Source organism: Crocuta crocuta, unplaced genomic scaffold (assembly GCF_008692635.1).
Source record: "Crocuta crocuta isolate KB4526 unplaced genomic scaffold, BGI_CrCroc_1.0 scaffold93, whole genome shotgun sequence".
Lineage (NCBI taxonomy): Eukaryota > Metazoa > Chordata > Mammalia > Carnivora > Hyaenidae > Crocuta > Crocuta crocuta.
Window position 1 is genome coordinate 7,119,275 of NW_027529641.1, and position 23,848 is coordinate 7,143,122.

A 23,848-nucleotide genomic window follows, 5' to 3' on the forward strand; every position below is an offset into this window, starting at 1 on the left:
ATTAAGCAGTAGGGCTTTTCTCTTGCCATCCAAAAAAGGGGCTCATTCCCATAGTGTCAGTGAAGATCCTGTGGGGAAGCTTGGCTTTCCACCCCATATGGCAATGAGAAGATGTCTCTCTCCCTTCCAACTGGAGTCATATCAGGAGGCATGGTGGTGAGTCAGGATTTTCATCATCAACCACAGTAACAAGGTGATCCCACTGCAGTATCAGTTGAGGCCACATGGAGAGCTGGAACTCACACCCTGCTCAGCACTGAGTAGAAGCTCTCCTACTCTCAGATGCCAACAGTGGGTGAGTGAGATGACTTGGATGTCTACCTACACCTGGCAACAATGAAGCAGTGGGGTCCACTTCGGCCATCTAGCAGTGTCAGAGAAAGCCATCTAAAACTGAAGGTTTAAATAAGATACAGAGGGGTGCCTGAGTGGCTCAGTTGGTTAAGCATCCGACTTCTCTGCTCAGGTCATGATCTCACAGTCCGTGAGTTCAAGCCCCACATCGGACTCTGTGCTGACAGCTCAGAGCCTGGAGCCTGCTTCGGATTCTGTGTTTCCCTCTCTCTCTGCCCCTCCCCTGCTCTCGTTCTGTCTGTCTGTCTCTCTCAAAATAATAAACATTAAACAAACAAACAAACAAAGAAATAAATAAAAAGATCCAGGGCTTCATAATATAATACAAATATGTGCAGGTTTCAATGAAAATCATACATCATACCAAGATCTAGAAAGACCTCAGATGGAACAATAAAAGACAATCAATAGATGCCAAAACTGGGGTAACAGGGAATGTCAGAATAATTTGATAGGTTTTAAAGTAGCCATAATAAAAACATTTCTATGATCAATTACAAATATGCTTGAAACAAATGAAAAAATATAAAACCTCAATAAAGAAATAGAAAGTCTCAGCAAGGAAATAGAAGACAGCAATATGAAACAACACAATAGTTGAAATTTTAGAATTGAATATATAATAATCAAAATAAAAAATGAAATGAATGAATTTGACAGCAGAACGCAGTGGACAGAAGAAAGGCAGAGTGAATTGGAAGACAGAAGAATACAAATTGCTCAGTCTAACAACAGAGAGAAAACAGACAAAAAAATAAAACAAACTCAATAAAAGTAAACAGAGTCTGAGAGACGTCTGGAACTATAACAAAAGATCTAACATTCGTGTCATTGGAGTCCCAGAAGGAGAGGAGAAAGAGGAAAGGGCTGAAAAAGTACTAGAAGATATAATAGCTAAACTCTATCCAAGTTTGGCAAGACACATAAACCTTCAGCTGCAATAGGCTTTCCTTCTCTTGAGTTTTCTAAATTATGTTAGATGAATGGAGCAAAAACTATAATACTGTCTGATGTGGTTCTAGATATATATAGATAAATATTTCAGACAATTACGGACAGGAGACAGTAATGGGATGTAAGAGAGGTAAGGTTTCCATACCTCACTCGATTGGTAAAATGGTAACACTCAAAGACTGACGTATGTATATATAATGTCATACCAAGAGCAATCACTAAGAAAGCTACACAAGAAGATAACTTTAAAAGGCTAGAGATAAACAAAATGGATTCTAAACAGTATTTAAGTTACCCATAGGAAGCCAAGAAAAAGAAACTAAAACCAGAAAGAATAAACAGAAAACAAAAGATAAAATAGCAGACTTAAATCCAAACATATTAATAATTACATTAAGTGTAAATAGTCTATGGGGCACCTGGGTGGCTCAGTCGGTTAAGCGTCCGACTTCGGCTCAGATCATGATCTCACAGTTCGTGGGTTTGAGCCCCGCATCGGGCTCTGTGATGACAGCTCAGAGCCTGGAGCCTGCTTCAGATTCTGTGTCTCCCTCTCCCTCTGACCCTCCCCTGCTCACTCGCTCTCCCTCTCTCTCTCTCTCTCTCTTTCTCCCTCCCTCCTGGAAATAAATAAAAACATTAAAAAAATTTTTTAAGTGTAAATAGTCTAAATATGGCAATTAGAAGACAGAAATTGGCAAGATGAATTAAAAAACACAGCCCAAATATATGCTATCTACAAGAACCTCACTCCAAATATAACAATACAGATAGGTTGAAATTAAAGGAGAGAGAGAAAAATATGTCATTATATGTCTTTAATACCAAAACTTAAATGAAAATTGATCAAGTTATATTAATATAAGACAGACTAAAGAGCAAAGGAAATTACTGTAGACAGAAACAAATATTTTATAATGATAAAAGGGCTAATTTACCAAAAAGACATAGTAATCCAAATATATAAACACCAAACAATAGAGGTGCACAATATTTGAATGAAAACTGATAAAACCTAAAGGAGAAATATACAAATCCACAATTGTAACTGAAGACTTCAACACTCCTCTCTCAACAATTAAGAGGACAACTAAACATATAAGGATATATGTTTATCCTTACTAAACCAGTAAGGATATAGATGAATTCATCACCACCATCATCCAAAAGGTTCTCATCTATGTTTTTAGAACACTCCACCCAACAACAGGAGAATACACATTCTTTACAAGTGCCAACAAAACTTATACCAAAATCGATTAGATCTTGTGTCATAAAACAAATCTCATGTAATTTAAAAGATCTGAACTGACACAGAATGTGTTCTCTAACCACAATGGAATCAAACTAGTAATCAGTAACAGAAAGATAACAAAAAAACCACCAAATACTTGGAAACAAAACAAAATACTTGTAAATAATTGATGGGTCCAAGAAGAAGTCTCAATGAAAAAAAAAATACACTGAATTTAACAAACATGAAAATACAATATATCAATACATGGGGAGGGTGCCTGGGTGGCTCAGTTGACTAAATATCCAACTTTTTATTTTGGCCCAGGTCATGATCTCGCAGTTTTGTGAGTTCAAGCCCCAGATCAGATTCTGCACTACCAGTGCAGAGCCTGCTTAAGATTCTCTCTCTCTTTATTTCTTTCTCTGCCCCTCTCCCACTCCCATTGTCTCTGTCTCACTCAAAATAAATGAATAAACTTAAAAAGAAAGGTTAAAAATATGAGAGACACAGCTAAACTGCTGAGAGGGAAATTTATAGCACTATTGTTTATGCTAGAAAAGAGAAAAAGTCTTAAATCAATAACATTGATTTAAGCGTTCACCTTAAGATCCTAGAAAAAGAAAAGCTAAGCAAGCACAAATATGAAGGAAGGAAATAATGTAGATAAGAGCACAAGACTATGACATTGAAAACAAAACCACTGGGAAAAATCAGTGTAACAAAGAGCTGGTTTAATGAAAAGATCAACAAAATTGATAAACTTCTAGCAAGAATGACAAAGAAAAAAAAGAGAAGATACAAATTACCAGTATCAGGAATGAAACAGAGAATATCACCACAGACTCTACAAACATCAAAAGTATATGTAAGGTAATACTATAAACAACTCTACACACATAAATTCAACAACTTAGACAAAATGGACCACATCCTCAAAAAATACAGACTATTACAACTCAATATGAAATGGATAATTTGAATAGCCCTATAACTTTTCAAGAAATTGAATTTGTAATTAAAAAATAAATTCCCCCAAAGATCTCCAGGTCTATATGGTTTCACTGGAGGATTCTACTAAAAGTTTAAAGAATTAACACCGATTCTACACAATCACTCTCGGAANAGGAAGAAAGGGAAAGGAAGGAAGAAAAAGAAAATAATAGACCAAAACTCCTCATGAATATATACACATATATCCTAAATAAAATAAGACAAACAGATCTCAATAACATATAAAAAGAAAATACCATTACCAAATGGTGTTTATTCCATAGATTCTATGCTAGATGAATATTCAAAAATCAACCAATACAACCTACCATATTAATAGAAAAATCACATCATCATATCACTCGCTAAGGAAAAAGCAGTGACAAAATTTAACACTCATTCATTTTTTAAAAATTCTCAAAAACTAGAAACAGAAGGAACATTGTCAACTTGCCAAAGAGCATTTACAAAACCAGTAGGTAACATCAAAAATAACAGCGAAAGTCTTAATGCTTTCTTCCTAAAATCAGGAACAAGGTAAGGATATTTACTCTAGGTTGGAAGTTCAAGGCAGGGAATAAGTCAAGAAAAGATACAAGGCATGTAGATCAGAAAGAAGAAACAAAATTACCCCTATTTTCAGATGACATTATCAAGTACAACATCTCAAGGAATCTACTCTTAGAACAAGTAAGTGAGTTCAGAAAGATCGCAGGATACAAGATCAACATACCCAAACCAATTGCATTTCTATATATTAAAGAATACATGGGCATCAAAATTCAAAATGCAATGTTCTCTATCATCACTAAAAATAAAATGAAACTTTTAGGTGTAAATCTAAACAAAACTGTATAGGATTTGTACAGTGAAAGCTACACAATACTGATAAAAGAAATTAAAGACCTAAACAAATGGAGAGACATAGTGGATGAGCTAAAAGACTCAAGATAGTAAAGATGTCAATTATCCCAACTGATACATAGGTTTAACACAATCCCTACCAAAAGCCTAGCAAGATTTTTCTGTGGGTATAGACAAGATAATGGTAAAACCTGTATGGAAAGGCAAAAGAGCTAGAACAGCTAAAATAATTTTGAAAAAGAAAGTGGGAGCAGTTTACCCCGTTTCAAAACTTATATTTTGTCACAATAATCAAGACTGCCACACTGGCAGAGGACAGACGCATAGATCAATGGACTGAGCAGAGAACCCTGAAACACAATCACACAAACGCGCCCATCTGATTTTTGACAAAAGTGCGAAAGTAACCTAATGGAAAAAAGACAGGCATTTCAGCAAAAGATACTGGAAAATTTGGACATCAATAGGCAAACAAAACAAAACAAGAAATCATGACCTGTCTTACACCTTATATACAATCAGCTCAGAGTGGATCTCCCAAGATGGAATTCAAAATGTAAAATACAGGGGCGCCTGGGTGGCTCCATCAGTTAAGCGTCCAACATTGGCTCAGGTCATGATCTCACGGTTCGTGGGTTCAAGCCCCACATCGGGCTCTGTACTGACAGCTAGCTTAGAGCCTGGAGCCTGTTTCAGATTCTGTGTCTTCTTCTCTCTCTGACCCTCCCCTGCTCACACTGTCTCTCTTCTCTCTCTCAGAAATAAATAAAAACTTTAAAAAAATGTAAAATGTAAAATCACAAAACATTTAGGAAAAAAACATAGAATATCTTTAGAATCTAAGACAAGGCAAGGAGTTCTTTGATACCAAAGACTAAAACTTTTACTCTGCAAGAAAAACCCTGTTAAAAAGAATGAAGACACAAGCTACACAATGGGAGAAAATATTCACAAACAACATAATCATCAAAAGACTAGTAGATACGATATGTAAAAAACCCTCAACACTAAACAGGTAAAAAAATCAAACATTACAAATAGAAAATAAGAAAAGATATGAAGAGACATTTCACTAATGTATATATATGTACACATATATATATATACATACATACATATATGTATATATATATATGACAAACACATGAAAAGATTTCCAACATCACTAGCCTTGGGGAAATGAAAATTAATATCACTACATACTTATCAGAATGGCTATAATTAAAAAGTGATGTTACCAATTACTGGCAAGCAGGCAAAGAAACTGTATCATTCATATATTGCTAGTGGAAATGTAAAATGGTACAGTTTCTCTGGAAAATAATTTGCCAATTTCTTAAAAAATAAGCCTGTAACTTATACAACCCAGCAGTTGCACTCCTGGCTATTTATGCCAAAGAAATGAAGACTTACATAAAACCTATACAAGAATATTTCTAGGTGCTTTATTTAAATAGCCCAAATCTAGAAAGAATCCAGTTGTTCTTCAATGGGGGGCTGTAGTACATTCATACCACGGAACACTACTTTTCAAAAGTAGTTCCTTAAAAAGAAACAAACTACTGATATACACAGCAACTGAATGAGTCTCTGAAGAATCGTGCTAAGGGAAAAACACCAATTCTAAAGGCTACATAAAATATAGTTTTATTTATATAACATTCTTGAAATGACAAAATTATAAAAGTGGTTATCTGCTAAGTGGTTGCAAAGGCATTAGGGTAGGAGTAGGTGTGGCTATAAAAGAGCAACACAAAGATCCTTTTGCTGGTGGAACTATTCTGTATCTTGACTATATCAAGGTCAATATCCTGGCTGTAATATTGTACTATTGTTTTGCAAGATGTGACCATTATGGACAACTGGGTAAAGGATATGTTGGATCTCTGTGTATCATTTCTTACAATTGCATATGAATTTACCATTATTTCAAATAAAATTTTAATTTAAAACATCAACTAGAAGTCCTAGAAAGGAAGCTATTTTCTTTTTTTTTTTTAATGTTTTATTTATTTCTAGGAAAGAGAGAGAGAGACAGTGTGAGCAGGGGAGGGTCAGAGAGAGAGGGAGTCACAGACTCTGAAACAGGCTCCAGGCTCTGAGCTGGCAGTCAGCACAGAGCCCGACGCGGGGCTCGAACCCACGAACCGCGAGATCATGACCTGAGCGAAAGTCGGACGCTTAATCGACTAAGCCACCCGGGCGCCCCGAAAGGAAGCTATTTTCAACATTTACCACATAGGTAAATAAATAGGGTATCACAGAGCTGAAGACTGAGTTTAAGGATTCTCCCAGCACCCAAGACAGTGGTGACCAAAGAAACTGGTCCACCTTTATGGTTAAGCTGACATAACTGTTGTTGCATAATGTAAACCTGTTAATAACATATGGAGTGAAAATCCTGGATGACCCCAATTTGGGGAGGCGATGAAGAAGAGAAGATGACGAAAGGAAGGGGAACTATGGTAAGGTTCTTGTTTTGCCCAGGAGAAGGAGATAGGTAGTGATTAATGCTAACCAGTGTAGGAGAATATAAATTCAAGTATATGTGCTTCAGGCGATAGAAAACAGATTAGAATGTAGAAATTTCAAGCCATCAGGATGAAAGGGAACAAAGAAGAGAGAAGAAACTATATCTATCTAGTGAAGGGCAGAGAAGTAAAGAAACAGAAAGAGAGAAAAAGCAGGAAAAATAAGGAAACTAAGTAAGTTAATTAAGAGAAAGCAAAATATGGGAACAGATATAAACCTAAATATATCTGAAATCAGAACAGGTGTGAACATATCAAATTCCCTCTTTGAAGCAATTCTTAGATTGTACAAAAAAATATGTAAATAAAGACAAATACATGCTGCTTACAGAACTAAAGTTAAAAATAAAGGAATGAAAAATATATGAGGAAAGTGATCATAAAGTAACTTAGCAGATATGGCAATATTATTACCAACCAAAGAACAATTAAAGGAAAAAAGAGAATGAAACAGAGAGGATTTTTATAGTGATTAAAGAAAGATTCATGACACCAGCAAGAGATGATAACATTTGTGTGCCTTGTAACATAGCTATGAAATTTATACACCAAAGACTGAGAGAAATCAACAAATCCACAGTCACCATGGAGACAAACATCCCTTCTCAGAAGCTGACCAGGCAGATAGAGGGCAAGACTCCCAAACCTTTGAATGAGTTGATCAGGCCTACAGGTGACAGAGATTCCTACAGGCACTGAGGAGGTGGGACAAATGGCCAAGGTAGACGGGTCTGTCAAACTAGGCAGTGAGTGAGATGGAGGAACTGCTCTTTGAAGGAACATCCACCATTCCAGCTAACTGTTGCCATGAAGGAATGAGGTCCAGCATGGCCAGAGCTTCTGATTTTTCAAGAGAAACTCCAAATCTGTATCTTCCTATAAAATCCTTTAATTTGTAAATGCTTACTCAAGTTAAAAAACAAAACAAAACCAAACACTTGTGTCACACAAAACACACATATAGGCCAAGGCAATCTGTGGGCTCCCAGCTGCAACCTCTGATCTAACTTACATAGATTTTTGTACTCAATAAGCATAAAATAAAAATACTCTTGAAAAATCCATTGGAATATTTACAAAAATTGAACGTGCATTAGACCACAAAAAACACTCAACAAATTCCAAAAGGCAGAAATTATACTAAACAGTCTCTGATCTCAATGCAACAAAGTTAAAAATTAGCAACTAAAGGAGTGCCAAAAAAAATCTATCTGGTTGGAAAAAAACTTAAATCCCTTATAAATAACTCTTGAGTTGAAAAGAAAAATCAAAGCTGAAAAAAATTATTCAGAAACAAATAACAGTAAGAACATTGTATAATTAAAGCCAGAGATAGGTAATAAGAAGAAAATATATAGAACATTTATTTACTTATGAGAGCACATCAAAGCCTGAAAACAAAGAACTACGCATTCTTTTCAAGGAGCTAGTAAGAGACACAAGTAATAAATATTAAAAAGAGTTAATTAATAAAATTAATAAAAATTAGACTAATTGTCATTAGTCTAATCAGGGAAAAAAGGAACGATGCCACAAATAAGATTAGGAACAATTATAAGTATGACTGTGGAGGATATATCTTTTTAATTATAAGAATACAATATTAAATTTATAGGTCATAAATTTGAAAATATGGAGAAATGAATAATTTTGTATGAAAACTTAACTACCAAAATTTCCTCAGGGAGAAATAGAAAACCTGAATAGACTTAGTCCTTTGAAGAGTCACCCTGTCTGGTCAGATTGATTTTTCAGCCCTACCAACATTTAAGGAAGCAGGCAATGTTCACAATATATGAACTGCTTCAGAGTACAGTAAAAGATGGAAAACTTCCTTACTCATTCTACAAAACCAGCATAACTCAGATACCCAAACTAGAGACAGACATCACAAAACACAGTAGCTGTAGTTTAATCTATCTTGTAAACAAAGATTCAAAAACCATGTATAATACATTAACAATTGAAAATGGCAAGCAGTGTGTTAAATGAAAAGTACTCATAATCAAGTAGAATTTATTCTAAGAATGGAAGAATGAAATTTCCATTGTTAGGAAATCTATTAGTGTAATTTACTAAATTAAACGTATTAAATAGTAAACTTGAAAAGCAATATAATTATCTCAGTAGCTGCTTTAAAAAAAATGTGACAGAAGTCAATAGACCCATTTCTGATCAAACCTCTTAGAAATATAGGAATATAAAAATCTCCTTAATTTAATAAAAATAATTACAGAAAACCTACAGAAGACACCTACAAATGGTACAATACTAGAAACATTCCTGTAGAAGCAGGAAATAAAACAACAAAACCTATAAACCACGACTATTTAATGTTCATCAGGAGTCCCGATACATTGAAATAAGACATGAAAAAGAAATGAGAGTTATTAAAGAGATAAAAACCACCATTACATTTACAGATAGCTTTTATTTCCATCTGTCTGGAAAAGCCAAGAAAACAAAAAATAATAGCACCAATAGAGTTCATTAAGGTGGCCAGATACAAATACCCAACATAGACAAATCAATCATTTTCCTATATCCATTTCAATAATAACCAATTGAAAACATAATTTTTTAAAAAATCAACCTGGATATAAACCTAACAAGAAATGCATAAGATTGATATGAAGACAGTGATAACACTTTTAAATGATGTCAAAGAAGACCTGAATAAATAAAAACATACCATGTTCCTGGGTGGGAAGACTCAATATTGTAAAGATGTCAATTCTCCCCCAATTAATCTATAATTTCCATGCAATCCCAATCAAAATCCCAACAGGATTTTTTATGGAACTTGACAAGCAGATTCTCAAGTTCATCTGAAAGAGAAAATGTGCAAGAATAGCCAAGAAATTTTTGAAAAAGCATCATAAGAAGAAATTTGTCCTATAAATTATCCAAAAAAAATCCTTAAACTTTAATAATTAAAAGTGAGGTATTGTTTAGGGATTAAAAACAAATAGGCTAATGAAACTAATAGGATCAAGGTGGCATGTGGAGATCAGTAAATATTAACTATGGGGAAAAATAAAGTTAGATCTCTCCTTCACACCATGCACAGAAATAAATTCCATACAGATTAAAAAGTTAAATGCAAAAGACAAAGCCATAAAAATTTTAAGATGAGCTATTTTTAGAAGAAATAAAGGACAATTGATCTCTTATCTTGGGCTTTTCTAAGCAACAGCCCAAACCCAAGAGTCACAAAAATGATTAATCCAACAACAAAAAAGTTTGAAACAGATTTTTATTGAAATATTACATGTAGGGAAAAAAGGGCACAAATCAACAATGTACAACTTAAAACTTAAAAACTGAAAATTTCTCTGAAATGAAAGGGACTTCCAGTTAAACTTGGAGTACCCCCACTTTCCTCTCTGAAAACAACAGAGGTGACACATGCTTCTGTGATTCCCTAGGATTTATCATTTCTTCGTAAAGTAGGTGATGCACCTGAGGGCCTTATGACTGGGGCACGGGTGGCTGGGTCAGAGGTGGAGGCTGGTGGAGGGTGGGAGATGTTTCTTTACCACACTGCATTGCTTTCACAACAAAAATGAAAAGTCTATTATTTTAGAAACAGTGAGGTCTCACCAGGAACGACACATACACACACCATCTTTTCCAAGAACAGGCATTTTTTTGGTGGCATGGGTTGTTGAAAGAGAAAAAGTGAGAGTCAGCTCTGCCCCATCCCCACTGTGGTGAGCATTACATGAGTTAATGCTAATTCACGGTGAGGGGAGAGGAGCTCTTTAGTTACTGGACTGGCAGAAGAGAAGGATCTGGGTCCACAAACACCAAGTTCAAGTTCTCAGTGCCTGCAGCCTTGCTCCCTTCTCTGCTCCTCCTTACCCCTCACCCCCCATATTTTAGCATCTTACTGGCCTAGAGAGAAAGCCCTACCTACTCTGAAGCTAGTCATTATTAATAACCAGAAAGTGAGCAGCATAACATCTGTGCAACAATGCTGCAAGAAATAAGGGAAAAGGGGACATAACAAGTGAAAGAAAATGATAAATGTATAAACAAACATTTCTCCGTAATTTAATGAAAACGTAACTTCTCACTGAAGCAAGAGATCAAAGATATATAAAGATTTGATGAAGACATGACAAGACCAAAGAAAGGGGCCCAAAGTGTGTTCATCCTCAGGACAGAAAAAGAAGAAAAACATTAAATGAAAGCCTTGGGTCACCTGGGTGGCTTAGTTGGTTAAGTATCCAACTTTGGCTCAGATCATTATCTCACAGTTCATGAGTTTGAACCCCACATTGGGGTTCTGTGCTGACAATATGGAGTCTGCTTGGGATTCTCTCTCTCTCCCTCTCTCTCTGCTCCTGTCCTGCTCTCTCTCTCAAAATAAATACATAAACTTAAAAAAAAGAAAGAAAGAAATGAAAACCTTTATTGGAGTTTTCTCTAGGCAAAACAACTTTGGCAAAACTCCCAAAGATGTGGAGGACAAGCTTGAGAAAAACCAGAAAAAAAAATTAAAAAAAAATGAATAGGGATGCCTGTATGACTCAGTCAGTTAAGCGTCCGACTTCAGCTCAGGGTATGATCTCTTGGTTCACAAGTTCGTTCTGTGTCTTCCCTTCTCTCTGCCCCTCCCCCACTCATTCTTTCTCTCTCTCTCTCTCTCAAATATAAATGAGACATTAAAATAATAAAAAATAAATAAAATGGAAAAGAAACAATAAGTTCAATATGATTAGAAAGAAATATAGAAGTCAAGAAATAGAAATCCAATAGATGTATAAGTAGTATGCATGAAGACTAGAACTGCATACATAGAACCCAAAATATTCAAAACCTTAACAAGAAAATTCGCCTGAAATAAAAAAAATACCCAGATCTTTTCAATAATATTAAATCCCAAGAACAGCTGCTATAGAATAATCCTTACCCACAGGTGGTCCAGCAAAGCTACTGGATTTCATGTTTAAAGAAAGAATTTTACACAAACCAAAAAGTCAAATCACCTACTGGGGAAAAATCATGTTGACCTCAAACTTGTCCAAACAACACTGAATCTAGGGGACAAGCAAGGGGATGTTTGCTAAGTTCTATAAGGATATAATAGATAGCACAGATACGATTCAAGTGTAAAGGCAACCTTTGGGCATTCTCAGAGATGAAAGAACTAGGGAGAGACAGCACCTGTCAGACTTTCCTGAAAAACATTACTCAGTGACAAAATTCAGTGAACAAAGAGATGAATCAAAATAGGTAATTCGGGAATGGAGGGGTGCCTGGGTGGCTCACTTGGTTAAGTGTCAGACTCTTGATTTTGGTCTGGGTCATGATCTCAGGGTTCAGGGGATTGAGCTCTGCATCGGGCTTTGCGCTAACAGCACAGAGCCCAATTGGGATTCTCTCTCTCTCTCTCTCTCTCTCTCTCTCTCTCTCTCTCTTTCTCTCTCTGCGTCTTCCTTGCTTCATGCATTGGTGCTCTCTCTCTCTCAAAATAAATAAATAACTTAAAAAAATAATTCAGGAATGGAGATGCTGCGCTGAAAATGATGGTGGTGAACCAAGACTGAACAAGCGTAAGAATCACAGTGACAGATGATTATCATCAAACCCTGACAATGTAGGGACAATGAGAAAAATCTGAACCAAGGTATGAGGGTGAGAATGTGAGAAGAAACTGAAGTGCTAATATTCTAATATGGGAAACATGTAATTTAAAAAAAAGTAACCCTAGACTCTTAAGGATTTTCATAATCTCGGTTTTCTTTAAAAAAAATCTTAGAGGATTATTTGAGAAAATATTTCATCATAGTGAAGCAATTCCTTCATTTCAAGTTAAGTTTGTTTTCCTTCTGTTAAATTCACATAAGTCAAATTAGGCATTAGAAAAGTAACTTTGGTCTCTTAAAGATTTTTACATCTTGGGTTTTGTTTTGTTTTTACTAACTGATAAGGGCTATTCGAGAAAATAATTCATTACAATGAAATGTTTATGTGAAGTTCAGCAATGTCTTCAAGTTAAGTTTCTTTTTCTTCTGTTACATTTACATCAATCAAATTAAGCATAAAATTAAACATTAAACAAATAAAATGTAAACATAAAATCTGTAGTCCAGCAATTATTCAATTTAATTGCTGTTGTGTTATGTTTGTGTAAGATTAAGCTATATTATTTCAAGCTATATATATTTTACTAAAAACAAATATAGAATGATCAAATGTGAGTGAAATCATAGTCATCCACACACTGTCCATTCATCTATCTATCTGTATGTATGGTTTTTTTTAAGTTTATTCATTCATATACTTTGAGAGAGAGGGAGAGAGAGAGAGCGAGAGCATGAGAAGGGGAGGGGCAGAGAGAGAGAGGGAGAGAGAGAATCCCAAGCCTGATACCAGAGCTCGATCTCACAAACCATGAGATCCTGACCTAAGTGGAAATCAAGAGTCAGATGCTTAATTGACTGAGCTACCCAAGTGCCCCTGTATATACGGTTTAAAGATTTCTGTCAAAGAGTAGATGTAAAGACCTGGGACCTGGATCCAGTTTGGTCTGATCTTGAGCAAATTTCTTAGTCTCTCTGGCCCTCATCAGTAAAATGTGGACAACAGCAACATCTATAACACAGTGTTTTATGGAGGTTATATAATTTAATACATATAGAGACCTTAGATCAGTGCCTATTATTTAGCAAACATTCTGTAAGTACTAGTTATTCTTATTTTCACCAGGATCTCGATATTTTACCTTCTTTGTGTTCTTCCCTACTTTGATAAATTATTACATATATTTTGGAGTTATCTGGACTTATGAGTAACAATATTATTTTAAAGATGTGAATTAGACAGATCCACTAATTCTTTCATTTGATTTAATCATTTTAATGTGATAGAACATACAAGAAATGTACAATTTTATGAATAACGGTGGAAAAAGTTACTCCATTTGTATAAATATTTATATATATTAATATTTATAATATTATTGTATAAATATTAGGAGTCCATCTGTGATGACTTTAAATGATATTCACAAATGCTTTGACACTTTTTCATTCAAAAGGTGCAGCCTAATTTCTCTCCCCTTGAGTATATGTTAGACTTAACGATCCATTTGTAAAAAACAGAGTATGACTGAAGTGATGGTATGTGACCTCCAAGACGAGGTCATAAAAATCATTGCTGCTTCCGGAACACGTGGGTGGCTCAGTTGATTAAGCCTCTGACTCTTGATTTCGGCTCAGGTCATGATCTCACAATTTGTGAGTTTGAGCTCCACATCAGGCTCCGTGCAGACAGTGAAGAGCCTGCTTGGGAATCACTCTCCTCCTCTCTCTCTGCCCCTCCCCCACTTGTACTCTCTCTCAGAAATAAATTAAATAAACTTTTTAAAAAATTGCTGCTTCCTCCTCTCTTTTGAATCACCTTAAGTGAATGAAGCTAGCTTCCATGTTATTGGGATGCTCTGAGAACCCTATGGAGAGGTGCACATAGTGAGGAATCAAGGACTAATGGCTCCTGCCACCAGCCAGCAAGGAACTGGGACTCCAGCCAACAGCCAAACAAGTGACACGTTTTGGAAAGACGTCCTCCAGCCCCATCAAGCGTTCGGACTACAGTCCCAGCCAACAGCTTGAACGCAACCTTATGAGTGACCTTGAGCTGCTATCTCTGCTAGATAACAAATGTTTGTTGTTTAAGCAGCTACATTTTGCAGTAACTGTCAGGCAGCAATAGATCCCTAATACACCATCTATTTGGTAAAGAAATATAAACCACAAGCTTTAGTTCTATCACACAAATTCCTCTAAAAAGAATAATTATAAATTCTCAACAAAATATTTATTAAATAGAAATGCAACTTTTTAAGGTCATTGGAGAGCAACCAGAAGAAAGCAGCGGCAGGCAGGGGATTCAGTTCTTGAAAGAAGGGAACTATATTAGGTATGATGCAAGTTTATATAACCTTTCTTCTGGGGAACTCCCCACTTCTCTTGGTATGGAGAGGCTAGAATTCAAGCAGGAAAGTGCAATCTAACTCTCCTGGGGAGTCATGGGATAGAGTTTGGGACTGCTAGGGCAGCTGGAAGCTGAGATAAATCTCAGAAAGAAGAGAGCTACAGAAGAGGACATATAAACTCCTCTTCAAACACTTGGCTGACCCCTGAACTAAACATATTTGGGAAATACTCGAAGAAGTTCAGGAGGAAAAGAACAGCTGGAGGCTGAACGAGCTGAGCAGATACTTCAGCTGCTGCCCATTGTAGGGGAATCAATTTGGAGTTGGAGTCTCACCAAATGAGAGGTCTTAAACATTTTAGTCTTTCCACTGAAATGCCAAAAGGGTCGTGATCTAAGAGTAAAGACCATGTGGTTGGGATAAAGAATTTTCCCTAAGGCTAAGGTCAAATCAGAAAGAGAACAACCATAAAAAATTTAATAATCAGGGGTGCCTGGGTGGCTCAGCTGGTTGAGCATCCGACTTTGGTTCAGGTCATGATCTCATGGTTCATGGGTTCAAACACCATGTCAGGCTCTGTGCTGACAGTTCAGAGCCTGGAGACTGCTTCAGATTCTGTGTCTCCCTCTCTCTCTCTGCCTCTCCCCTGCTTGCACTTTGTCTCTCTCAAAAATAAATAAACATTAAAAAATTAATAATCAAACCATCACAAGTTCAAGTTGAGCCGACTGCTAGAAACTCTACAGTATTCAAAGATCATAGAATGCAGTATCTACAATGTAGCACAACAATGTCTAGTGTACACTAAAACTTTACTAGTCACGTGCAAAGGTATAGGAGCATGTGACCCCATTCCTAACTCAATCATTAGAAACACCCACAAATAACCCAGATATTGGAATTAGTAGAATAAGACTTTACAGTAACTCTTACAAGTTTGTTAAAGCATCTAAAACAAAAGATAGAAATAATGGGTGAAGAGAAGAAGAATCTCGGGAAAAATTTGGAAACAGTAAGAAAATGTCAAATGGAATTTGACAAAAGAAAGGTACAAGATCTGAATGTTTAAAAAAAAATCATTGGATGGATTTAACAACAGATTGGACACAACAAAAGATAATATTAATGGACCTGAAGACAGCACAATAGAAATCATATAATTTGCAACACACAGAGAGAAAGGGCTTAAAAAATGAACACAGCCTCAATAACCTGCAAGGTGTATCAAGCAATCTAACAACTATAATTACTGCCCAAAGAGAGGTTAGATAAAATATGGTTGAAAATTTTTTAAATAAACAATGGCAGAAATTTTTCCACATTTGATTTAGACCAAAAAATAAGAACAAGCCACTAGGAAGCAAAGCAAACCTCAAGCTAGATAAACGTGAAGAAAATTATACCAAAGGGCATTGTAGTCACAGGCAATGCACAAATAGAAAAAATAAAAAGAAATCACATTCCATAAAGAGGAAACAACAGGGATTACAACTGACTCATCATCAGAAACAATGAATGCCAGAAGACAATGGAAGAACATTTTTTTTAAATGTCTGAAGAAAAACCTGTCACCTTAGAATTCTGTATGCAGCAAAATTTCTTTCAAAAATGAGAATAAGGGGCACCTGGATACTCATCCAAAGTGTCTGACTTTGGCTCAGGTCATGATTTCACAGTTCGTGGGTTTGAGCCCACGTTGGGCTCAGGGCTGACAGCTCAGAGCCTGGAGCCTGCTTTGGATTTTGTGTCTCCCTCTCTCTCTCTTCCCACTCCCCTGCCCCCTGCTTGTGCTCTGTCTCTCTCTTTCAGAAATAAACATAGAAAAAAATAAAAAATAAAAAGAAATAGGGGGTGCCTGGGTGGCTCAGGTGGTTAAGTGTCCAATTCTTGATTTCAGCTCAGCTCATGATCTCATTTTGTGAGATCAAGCCTTGAGTTAGGCTCTACACTGACAGCACGGAGCCTGCTAGGGATTCTCTCTCTACACCCCCCCCCACCGCTTCCCCTGTTTGCATGTGCGTGCTCTCTCTCTTCCTCTCTTTCTCAAAATAAATAAACTTTAAAAAATGAAAATGAAATAAAGACGCTTGCAGATAAATGCTGACATAAACTGTCACCAGTACACCCGCACCTCAAAAAACATGAAAAGAAATTCTCAAGCTAAAGAAAAATTGAAACCAGACAGAAATCCAAAGCTAGAAAGTGAGGATGAGCACTGGGACTGGTAAATAGGTAGGCAAGTGTATTCCTTGTCATTAATATCTTCAAGTCAGCTGTTTAAAGCAAGACTAACAATGTGTATAGGTTTATGACATATGAAGTAAGACATAAAAACAACAGCACAAAGGATGAGAGTGAGCGTGAATTCAAATAATCTGTTTTAGGTCATGCATGATACATGGAATAGTATACTAGTAATTCCAGATAGATTGGAATGAGCTAGGATATATATTATAATCTCTTGAATAACAGTGGAAGGAAGGAAGGAAGGAAGGAAGGAAGGAAGGAAGGAAGGGAGGGCAAGGTCATGGTCAGTTCCATGGGCATCTCAGAGAAACTCTATGGTATGCAGACTCAGAGAGGGAGTCTGTTAGGGGTGCCTGAAGGTTGCCCTGTCCAGGGGTGGCTGCCTGAGTACAAGCATCTTTGGAGACATAGCTACCACAGGTTCCCTGGGTCAATGCCAGCCCCACCCCATGGTCCTTAACCCTATGAGGCACACTCCATGCTGCAGATCCTATTTTGTCACCCGCACTTCCTCACTCCCAGTTGAGTCCTATCGTGCTGAGTTTGTGCTGTATCCTCATCCTTCTTCCCTTATCAGTGCTTGTCCTGCCACGCTTGGGACCCCCTGTCTGCCTCTGTCATGTCAGTACTTGGTCCCATACTATCTTTGGGGTTCGCACTGTTCATCCCAAAAGACACACAGAGCTCCTGGAGGTCCCAGATTGTGTCGGTCTTATCCTTATTCTCCCCGAGTGGCCAGCATGGTATTATATTGTACAGTTCATGCCCAAAGATATTAAATGATTAATTAAAATAGATTCCTGTCCCCGAGCCCTGGTCATAGAAATGGTCTCTTCAGAATTCAGGCAACTTGGGTATACAATTTTGCAGTGAGTATGAGTACTCTCTCTCTAAGTATGAGAAAACCTCTACAAGTAAGAACAAATCATATTCATGTGCACTTTCTCTGGAGGTTCTTTACCTCTGTAACTACACTTGCTGCTCATTGCAGCTCACAACATAGGTGTTACCTACCTACCTGACTCCAGAACCCACTAAACCAGCACTTCTCAAACTGTCATTTGTTATCACACCCTCTAGAGATTTTATCATAATGTAGATCCTAACTCAATAGGTCTGGGATGGGGGCTAGGATTCTACACTTCTAATAGCTCCCAGAGAATCTCAATGTTACCAGTCTAGGATCTTTGGGAGAGCAGGGCTCAGGCAACCTCAGAGGTGGGGTCTACCTCTCACTCAGAGCAACACAAATCACTTTTTTTCCTGCTTCTGAGTTCCAGCAGGGGGAATGGAGTTGCTCAGAGGCTCCCTGCAGACTGAGCCCTGAGCCAATGCTTTCATGCATGGCATCTCACTTCATCTCTGTAACAGACCGGGGCNCAGCTGACTCCTTGCCATTCTTCCTCCACAGGTGAAGGAACCGAGGCTCAGAGAGGTTACATTAGTTGTCCAAGCACATACAGCTAGTGGGCAGTAGGAGTGGGGTCAGGACCAGGGTCAGCCTGGTCCTACAGCTTATGGAGAGACTTCTTAGGAGCATTCATTCATCAGAACCTCCAGGAAGAACTTAAAACATCTCAACATATATCCACAAAGGAGCGTCCAGGTGACAGAAATTCCAGATTTGGTCTGCAGGACATACCTTGGTGATTAATGCTGTCATAAAATGATAAATCCCAGCTACTTCAATGATTTCCAAGGGAAAGGGCAGGCAGGGCGTACTAGTTAAGTAAAAGCTGAGGACTCTCTTTGCAAAATTCAAGAAGTTCCCTAAGGACTGGGTGATCCAGAGAACCCATGGCCTAACCTCCCCACCTATGTGGCTCATAGTAGACTTGAGGGGTCAAAAGCAAAAAGCAAAGTTGCCCCAGCAAAGGCAAAGCAGCAGGAAAGGCAGTACCCCAGGAAGGCAGTATCCTCTCATGCCTGCTGAGTATGAGCACCTCCAAACTGAGAGTCCCACGTGAGGACAGCGGTGCCCCCAAACCATCTGGATGGTCAAGGACCATTCACACTCGTGGTCTACACCTGCTCAGTTCCCAGTCATTTCATTACCTCCGAGTACTTGTTGACTGCCAGTCTGAACTGTCAAACTGCCAGGCTCGGGTGGGGAAGGCAGACTGTTCCCAAGCCTTCTCCTAGCAAGGGAGGTTTGACTCACAAATGGAGAAGCCCAACAGCAGAGGGAGAAACACCTGGAGTCAACAGCAGAGGGAGAAACACCTGGAGTCAGACTCTACTCCTTAGAGGGACTTGGAAGAGCCGACCCCTGTTCCCTGCTGTGAACAAGATGGGGGGGGGGGGGGGCAGCTACATTCAGGGGACACTTCATGAAGCAGAGTGGCCATGAGCTGCCCATAAGTCATGGATAGACTGAGTCAAAGGGAGAGGCAGGGAGAGTTCTTTGGGGTGATGGGAAGAATGGTCCAAGTCCAGGCATAAAATGGGAAGAGCATGTGTGACTGGGGGACACTATGACAAATGACTTCTGACTAATGCTGAGTGGGCAGGAGAAGTGGGCCAGCAGGTTCAAGCAGGAGTTGGGGCCAAGGAAAGGCCTTAGTCCCAGGTAAAAACGATACAGTGTGTTGTGAAAGTGACAGGAAGCCACCACAGGACTGTGAGTGGGAGGGAACCAACATGGTCTGGTTGGCCATGGTGAGTCAGGCTAGCACAATCGGAAAAGAGGCAGCAGGTGCCTTTCTGGTGGCTTTTCACCCCAGACAGTGAGCAATGCCTCTGCCTCCAGCCCCAGGCATTGGGTGCTGGCTGCATGGCCGTGGCACACTGCATGAGGCTTCAGGCCGTGGCCAGGCCAAGGCCAGAGGCCCAGCTGCTGAGACCTTTGGGGAGGGACCCCCGCACTCCTGCGGCGGGCCCTGCGGCTCCCAGGCTGCGCGCTCCCGGGCCTTACCTCCTATTTTTGCATTGTACGCTATGCCCACGATGCAGTACGAGTTGTTGGCTGAAGCGGCGACCTCTCCCGCGCAGCGGGTGCCATGTCTGAAGCAGAGCAGAAAACAGAGTCAGGCCTCAGCCCCCTAGTTCGTATTGTATTCGGTGCCCAGCGCAGGTCTCCTACAAGGACAGTCAGTTATCCCTACATGCGGATGTGACACGAAAGCCTACATCCTGCCTCCTCTCAACTCCACCACCCCCTCTCCCTCAGTGGCTGGCTTGTCCAGGAGGGAGTACCAGGCCAGGCTTTGCACAGACTGGGGATGGTCCTGTCCCTGCCACAGCGCCAGGCGAACAGGACCTTCCTGTCACCCAGCAAAGGGCAAGCACTTGCTCAGTATGGCTCTTCCCTGTAACCCCCAGGCTGAAGTGAGGGCTCCTGCTCCCAACACCCAGGGTCCCTGGGCTTCCCCCATCCAGAGCTATGCGTTTCACATGATGGACAACACGTTGCTTTTGGCACATTGCGGGTGTGGTGTAAACATCTGCCTGGCTGATGGGACAGAAGCAAGCACAAATGTGTTCCCTGTGTACCTCTCACCTCCAGAGAGCCCTCCCACCACCTCCATGGCCATTTAAGGCAGAGTTGAGCAAGAACGCTCTAAATTGGATGCTCAACAGTAGCAGAGGGACTATGAGGAAATTACCAGAAAAAACAAATTGCTTTCCTCAGTAATGACCACATTTTCCAATGTGCTGCATCGAGGCAATTCCTCTGGCAGAGGCCAAAATATGGGAGAGTTTAAACAACACATCTTCAAAGAGAGTCCACTGGGGATGAGAATCATTGATTCAAATTTAAAACTCCCTTTTAAAAGAGTCCTAGGTCTGCATGCTGACCTTCCAGAGGGTCATTTGTACTTCCGTGGACCTCGCATGTCCCCATGGCCAGGGCTGTTCACAATGTCACAGAGCTCTGTGTCTCACGCAGATTCAGTCCTGCCCTTCATGGGTCACTGCATCGCATCTGGATCATTCCTCCCTGCCCCCTTGATGTGTGGTGGGGAAATGAGGCTCCCTGCACCCCAGGCATGCTCACTGCTGAGCAGGAAGGGCACCTTGGGACGTGAGGCAGGGAAGCAGCCTGCAGGGCTGGGGCCTCCGCGGGCTCTGGGGAGCTCTGTGTCTGTTGTGTTGAACACATCAGCCTGGCCGAGGCACTCCGCGTAGCACAGAGTGGGCACCAGTATTTGAACCTCCCCAGGGACTCTACAGAGAAGCAAAATACTATATGGAGGGAGAATGCACCTTGGCAAGCGTCATGTCAGCAGGGGGAGGAAAGAAAAGGGCTTTTGTTCTTTTCCTCTAAATATTTTGGAGGAATAGTAAGAGCTCAGGGCATGGGGCATGCTAGCAGACAGAAGGCAAGCAGGACACAGCAAAGTGAACTTCGAGAACCAAGTTTGTGAAGCTGGACTCTACCCCCAGGACTGCCACTTACAGCACACACGTCACCTATCTCTCCAGCCCCTGCTGCTTCCATTTGCCAAGTAGCAAGAACAACCAGAAGACTGCACACCCATCCAGGGTATGCAGTATGCATCCTTCACCTGTCCGCCAGCCCCGCCTACAACCCTGGAAGGTAGGGAGTGCCGTCTCCACTGCAAAGTCTCTAAGAGACTGAGAAGGAGCCACACAGCCAGGAATGGTAGAACTGAGGTTTGAACCCAGATTTATCCAACATCTCTCTCATAAGGTCACAGATGGCGACAAAAAAGTTCAGGCATGTGACCTCTGTGCTCCAACAGGCCCAACTGCTGTCTTAAAACAATGGGTCACGGAGCCCATTAGATTTAAGGGTTATTCCTTTCAAATATCCCGACAAGGTTGGAAACAGGAACAGTGTTGGCCAACATCCATTTCTAGCCAAACATCCCTTTCTTGCTTCTTCCCTAAGACGCCAAGTCCACAGAAGCTGTCTTGAGCCTGAAGGGCTGTGCCGGGTGTGGCTTCTGGCTCCTGGGTAAGCCCCAGACACCACCAGCCAGGCAGCCCCACCACCCTTCTGGAATCCCTGGTGGGGGCCAATTCAATAGTGATTCTGCAGGGAGAGGGACAGGCACGTAAGGAAAGAGGAGACAAAGTGACATACTTATTTTCATTGCTGGCATCATATCGTGGGGATGGGTCATAATCATTTCCGTTGACATCATAGCTGGCGTAGGAATCCTAAGAGATGAAATCTTAGTGATTGAAGGGAAACGGCATAGCATGCTTTAAATGTTTTTTACGCCGCTTTTAGAAAGTTAGAGAAAAACATATACTTGGTACTCTCTTATGATAACTATCATCTTACATATATTTTTTATTGTGGTAAAATGTACACAACAAAATATACCACCCCAACCATTTTAAAGTATAAAGTTCAATAGCATCAGATTTTAATGGTCACACAACATCACCACCATGCATCCTTGGATGTCTTCGTCTTGCAAAACTGACACCCAGCACCCATCAGACACTAAGTCAGGCCTCCCTCAGCTCCTGGGAACCCCCACCCTACTTTCTGTCTTTATGAATTTGACTTTTCTAGGTGCCTCAGATAAGCAGAATCATACAGTATTTGATTTTGTGTGTGTGACTGGCTTCTTTCTTTTTTTTTTTTTTAAGTTTTTATTTATTTATCTTGAGAGAAAGAGAGAACAAGCAGGTGAGAGGCAGAGAGAGAGCAAGAGAGAGAATCCCAAGCAGGCTCTGCACCTACAGAGCAGAGCCCAGCTCGGGGTTTGAACTCATGACCCATGAGGTCATGACTTGAGCTGAAATCAAGAGTTGGATACTTAACTGACTGAGCCACTCACCCAGATACCCCTGTATCTGGCTTATTTCACTGAATTCCTCAAGGTTCATCCATTTTGTAGTATGTATTAGAATTTTCTTCATCTTTTACTTCTAATATGTATGTCTTTGTATATTCATAATCAGAGCACTCATATAATTTCATATCTTCCTTCTAAAACACATCATAAAAGCTCTCAATTGTTGACTTCAAAACTGTCATTTTTAAAGGCTGCATAACATCTATCAAACAGATATGACATGGTTGACTTAACTGTTGTTAGGCACTCAGGTTCCTTAGAATACTGAATGCATTCATCATACTCACTATGTGCCAGGCTCCCTTCTTGACATTTGTGAAGGCATTTAATCCTTACAATAACCTGATGAGATGCCATTTACAGACAATGACACTGAGGCACAGAGAAGTGAAGCAACTTGCCCCAGGTCTCAGAGCTAATCAATTGCAGAGTCACAATAGGAACTCAGGAAACCTGGTCCAGAGCCCAGGTTTCAATCATGTCCTGTTTCACGTTGCTCATGTTAGTATGATGATCATCTCCACACATGTTTTTCTGAACTCTTTAGGATCTATTCCCAGAAGTCCATATGACTCCTCAAATATCTGAACAAATCCTTCTGTGAAATCCTGGGCGCCAGGAGGCAGAGGGAAGTTTGTTTCAACAACCTTTCTCAATGTGTTTTTCTGTATTTGTTTGTTTGTTTAGAGTGTGAGGGAGGGAGGGGCAGAGGGAAAGAATCTTAAGCAGGTGCTATGCTCAGCGTGGAGCTCAATGCGGGGCTCAATCTCATGATGGTGAGATCATGACCTGAGCTGAAATCAAGAGTCTAACACTTAACCCGGGTGCCATTCTGTAGTGTTTAATACAATGAGTGAGGGGAGAGAAATGGCACCTTATGGCTTTTAAAATTTGGATTCGTTTGATGACTAACATGGTTGAATATCCTCCCACATTCCTGGGCTTGACT

General features: G+C 39.6%; 1 protein-coding gene across 2 annotated transcripts in view; it reads right to left on the bottom strand.

Moving 5' to 3' along the window:
- Positions 1–23,848, bottom strand: part of PCSK6 (proprotein convertase subtilisin/kexin type 6) — a 142,085-nt gene that overhangs the window by 102,173 nt on the left and 16,064 nt on the right. The window contains exons 4-5 of one of the 2 annotated variants that reach the window (XM_077762402.1): positions 22,173–22,249; positions 20,037–20,125 (exon numbers count right to left, since the gene is read on the bottom strand). In XM_077762402.1, the coding sequence (XP_077618528.1) occupies positions 20,037–20,125; positions 22,173–22,249 (166 nt within the window). Of the gene's footprint in view, positions 1–9,622; positions 9,701–20,036; positions 20,126–22,172; positions 22,250–23,848 lie in introns of those variants that run through there. The other variant, XM_077762403.1, reaches the window with a different exon arrangement.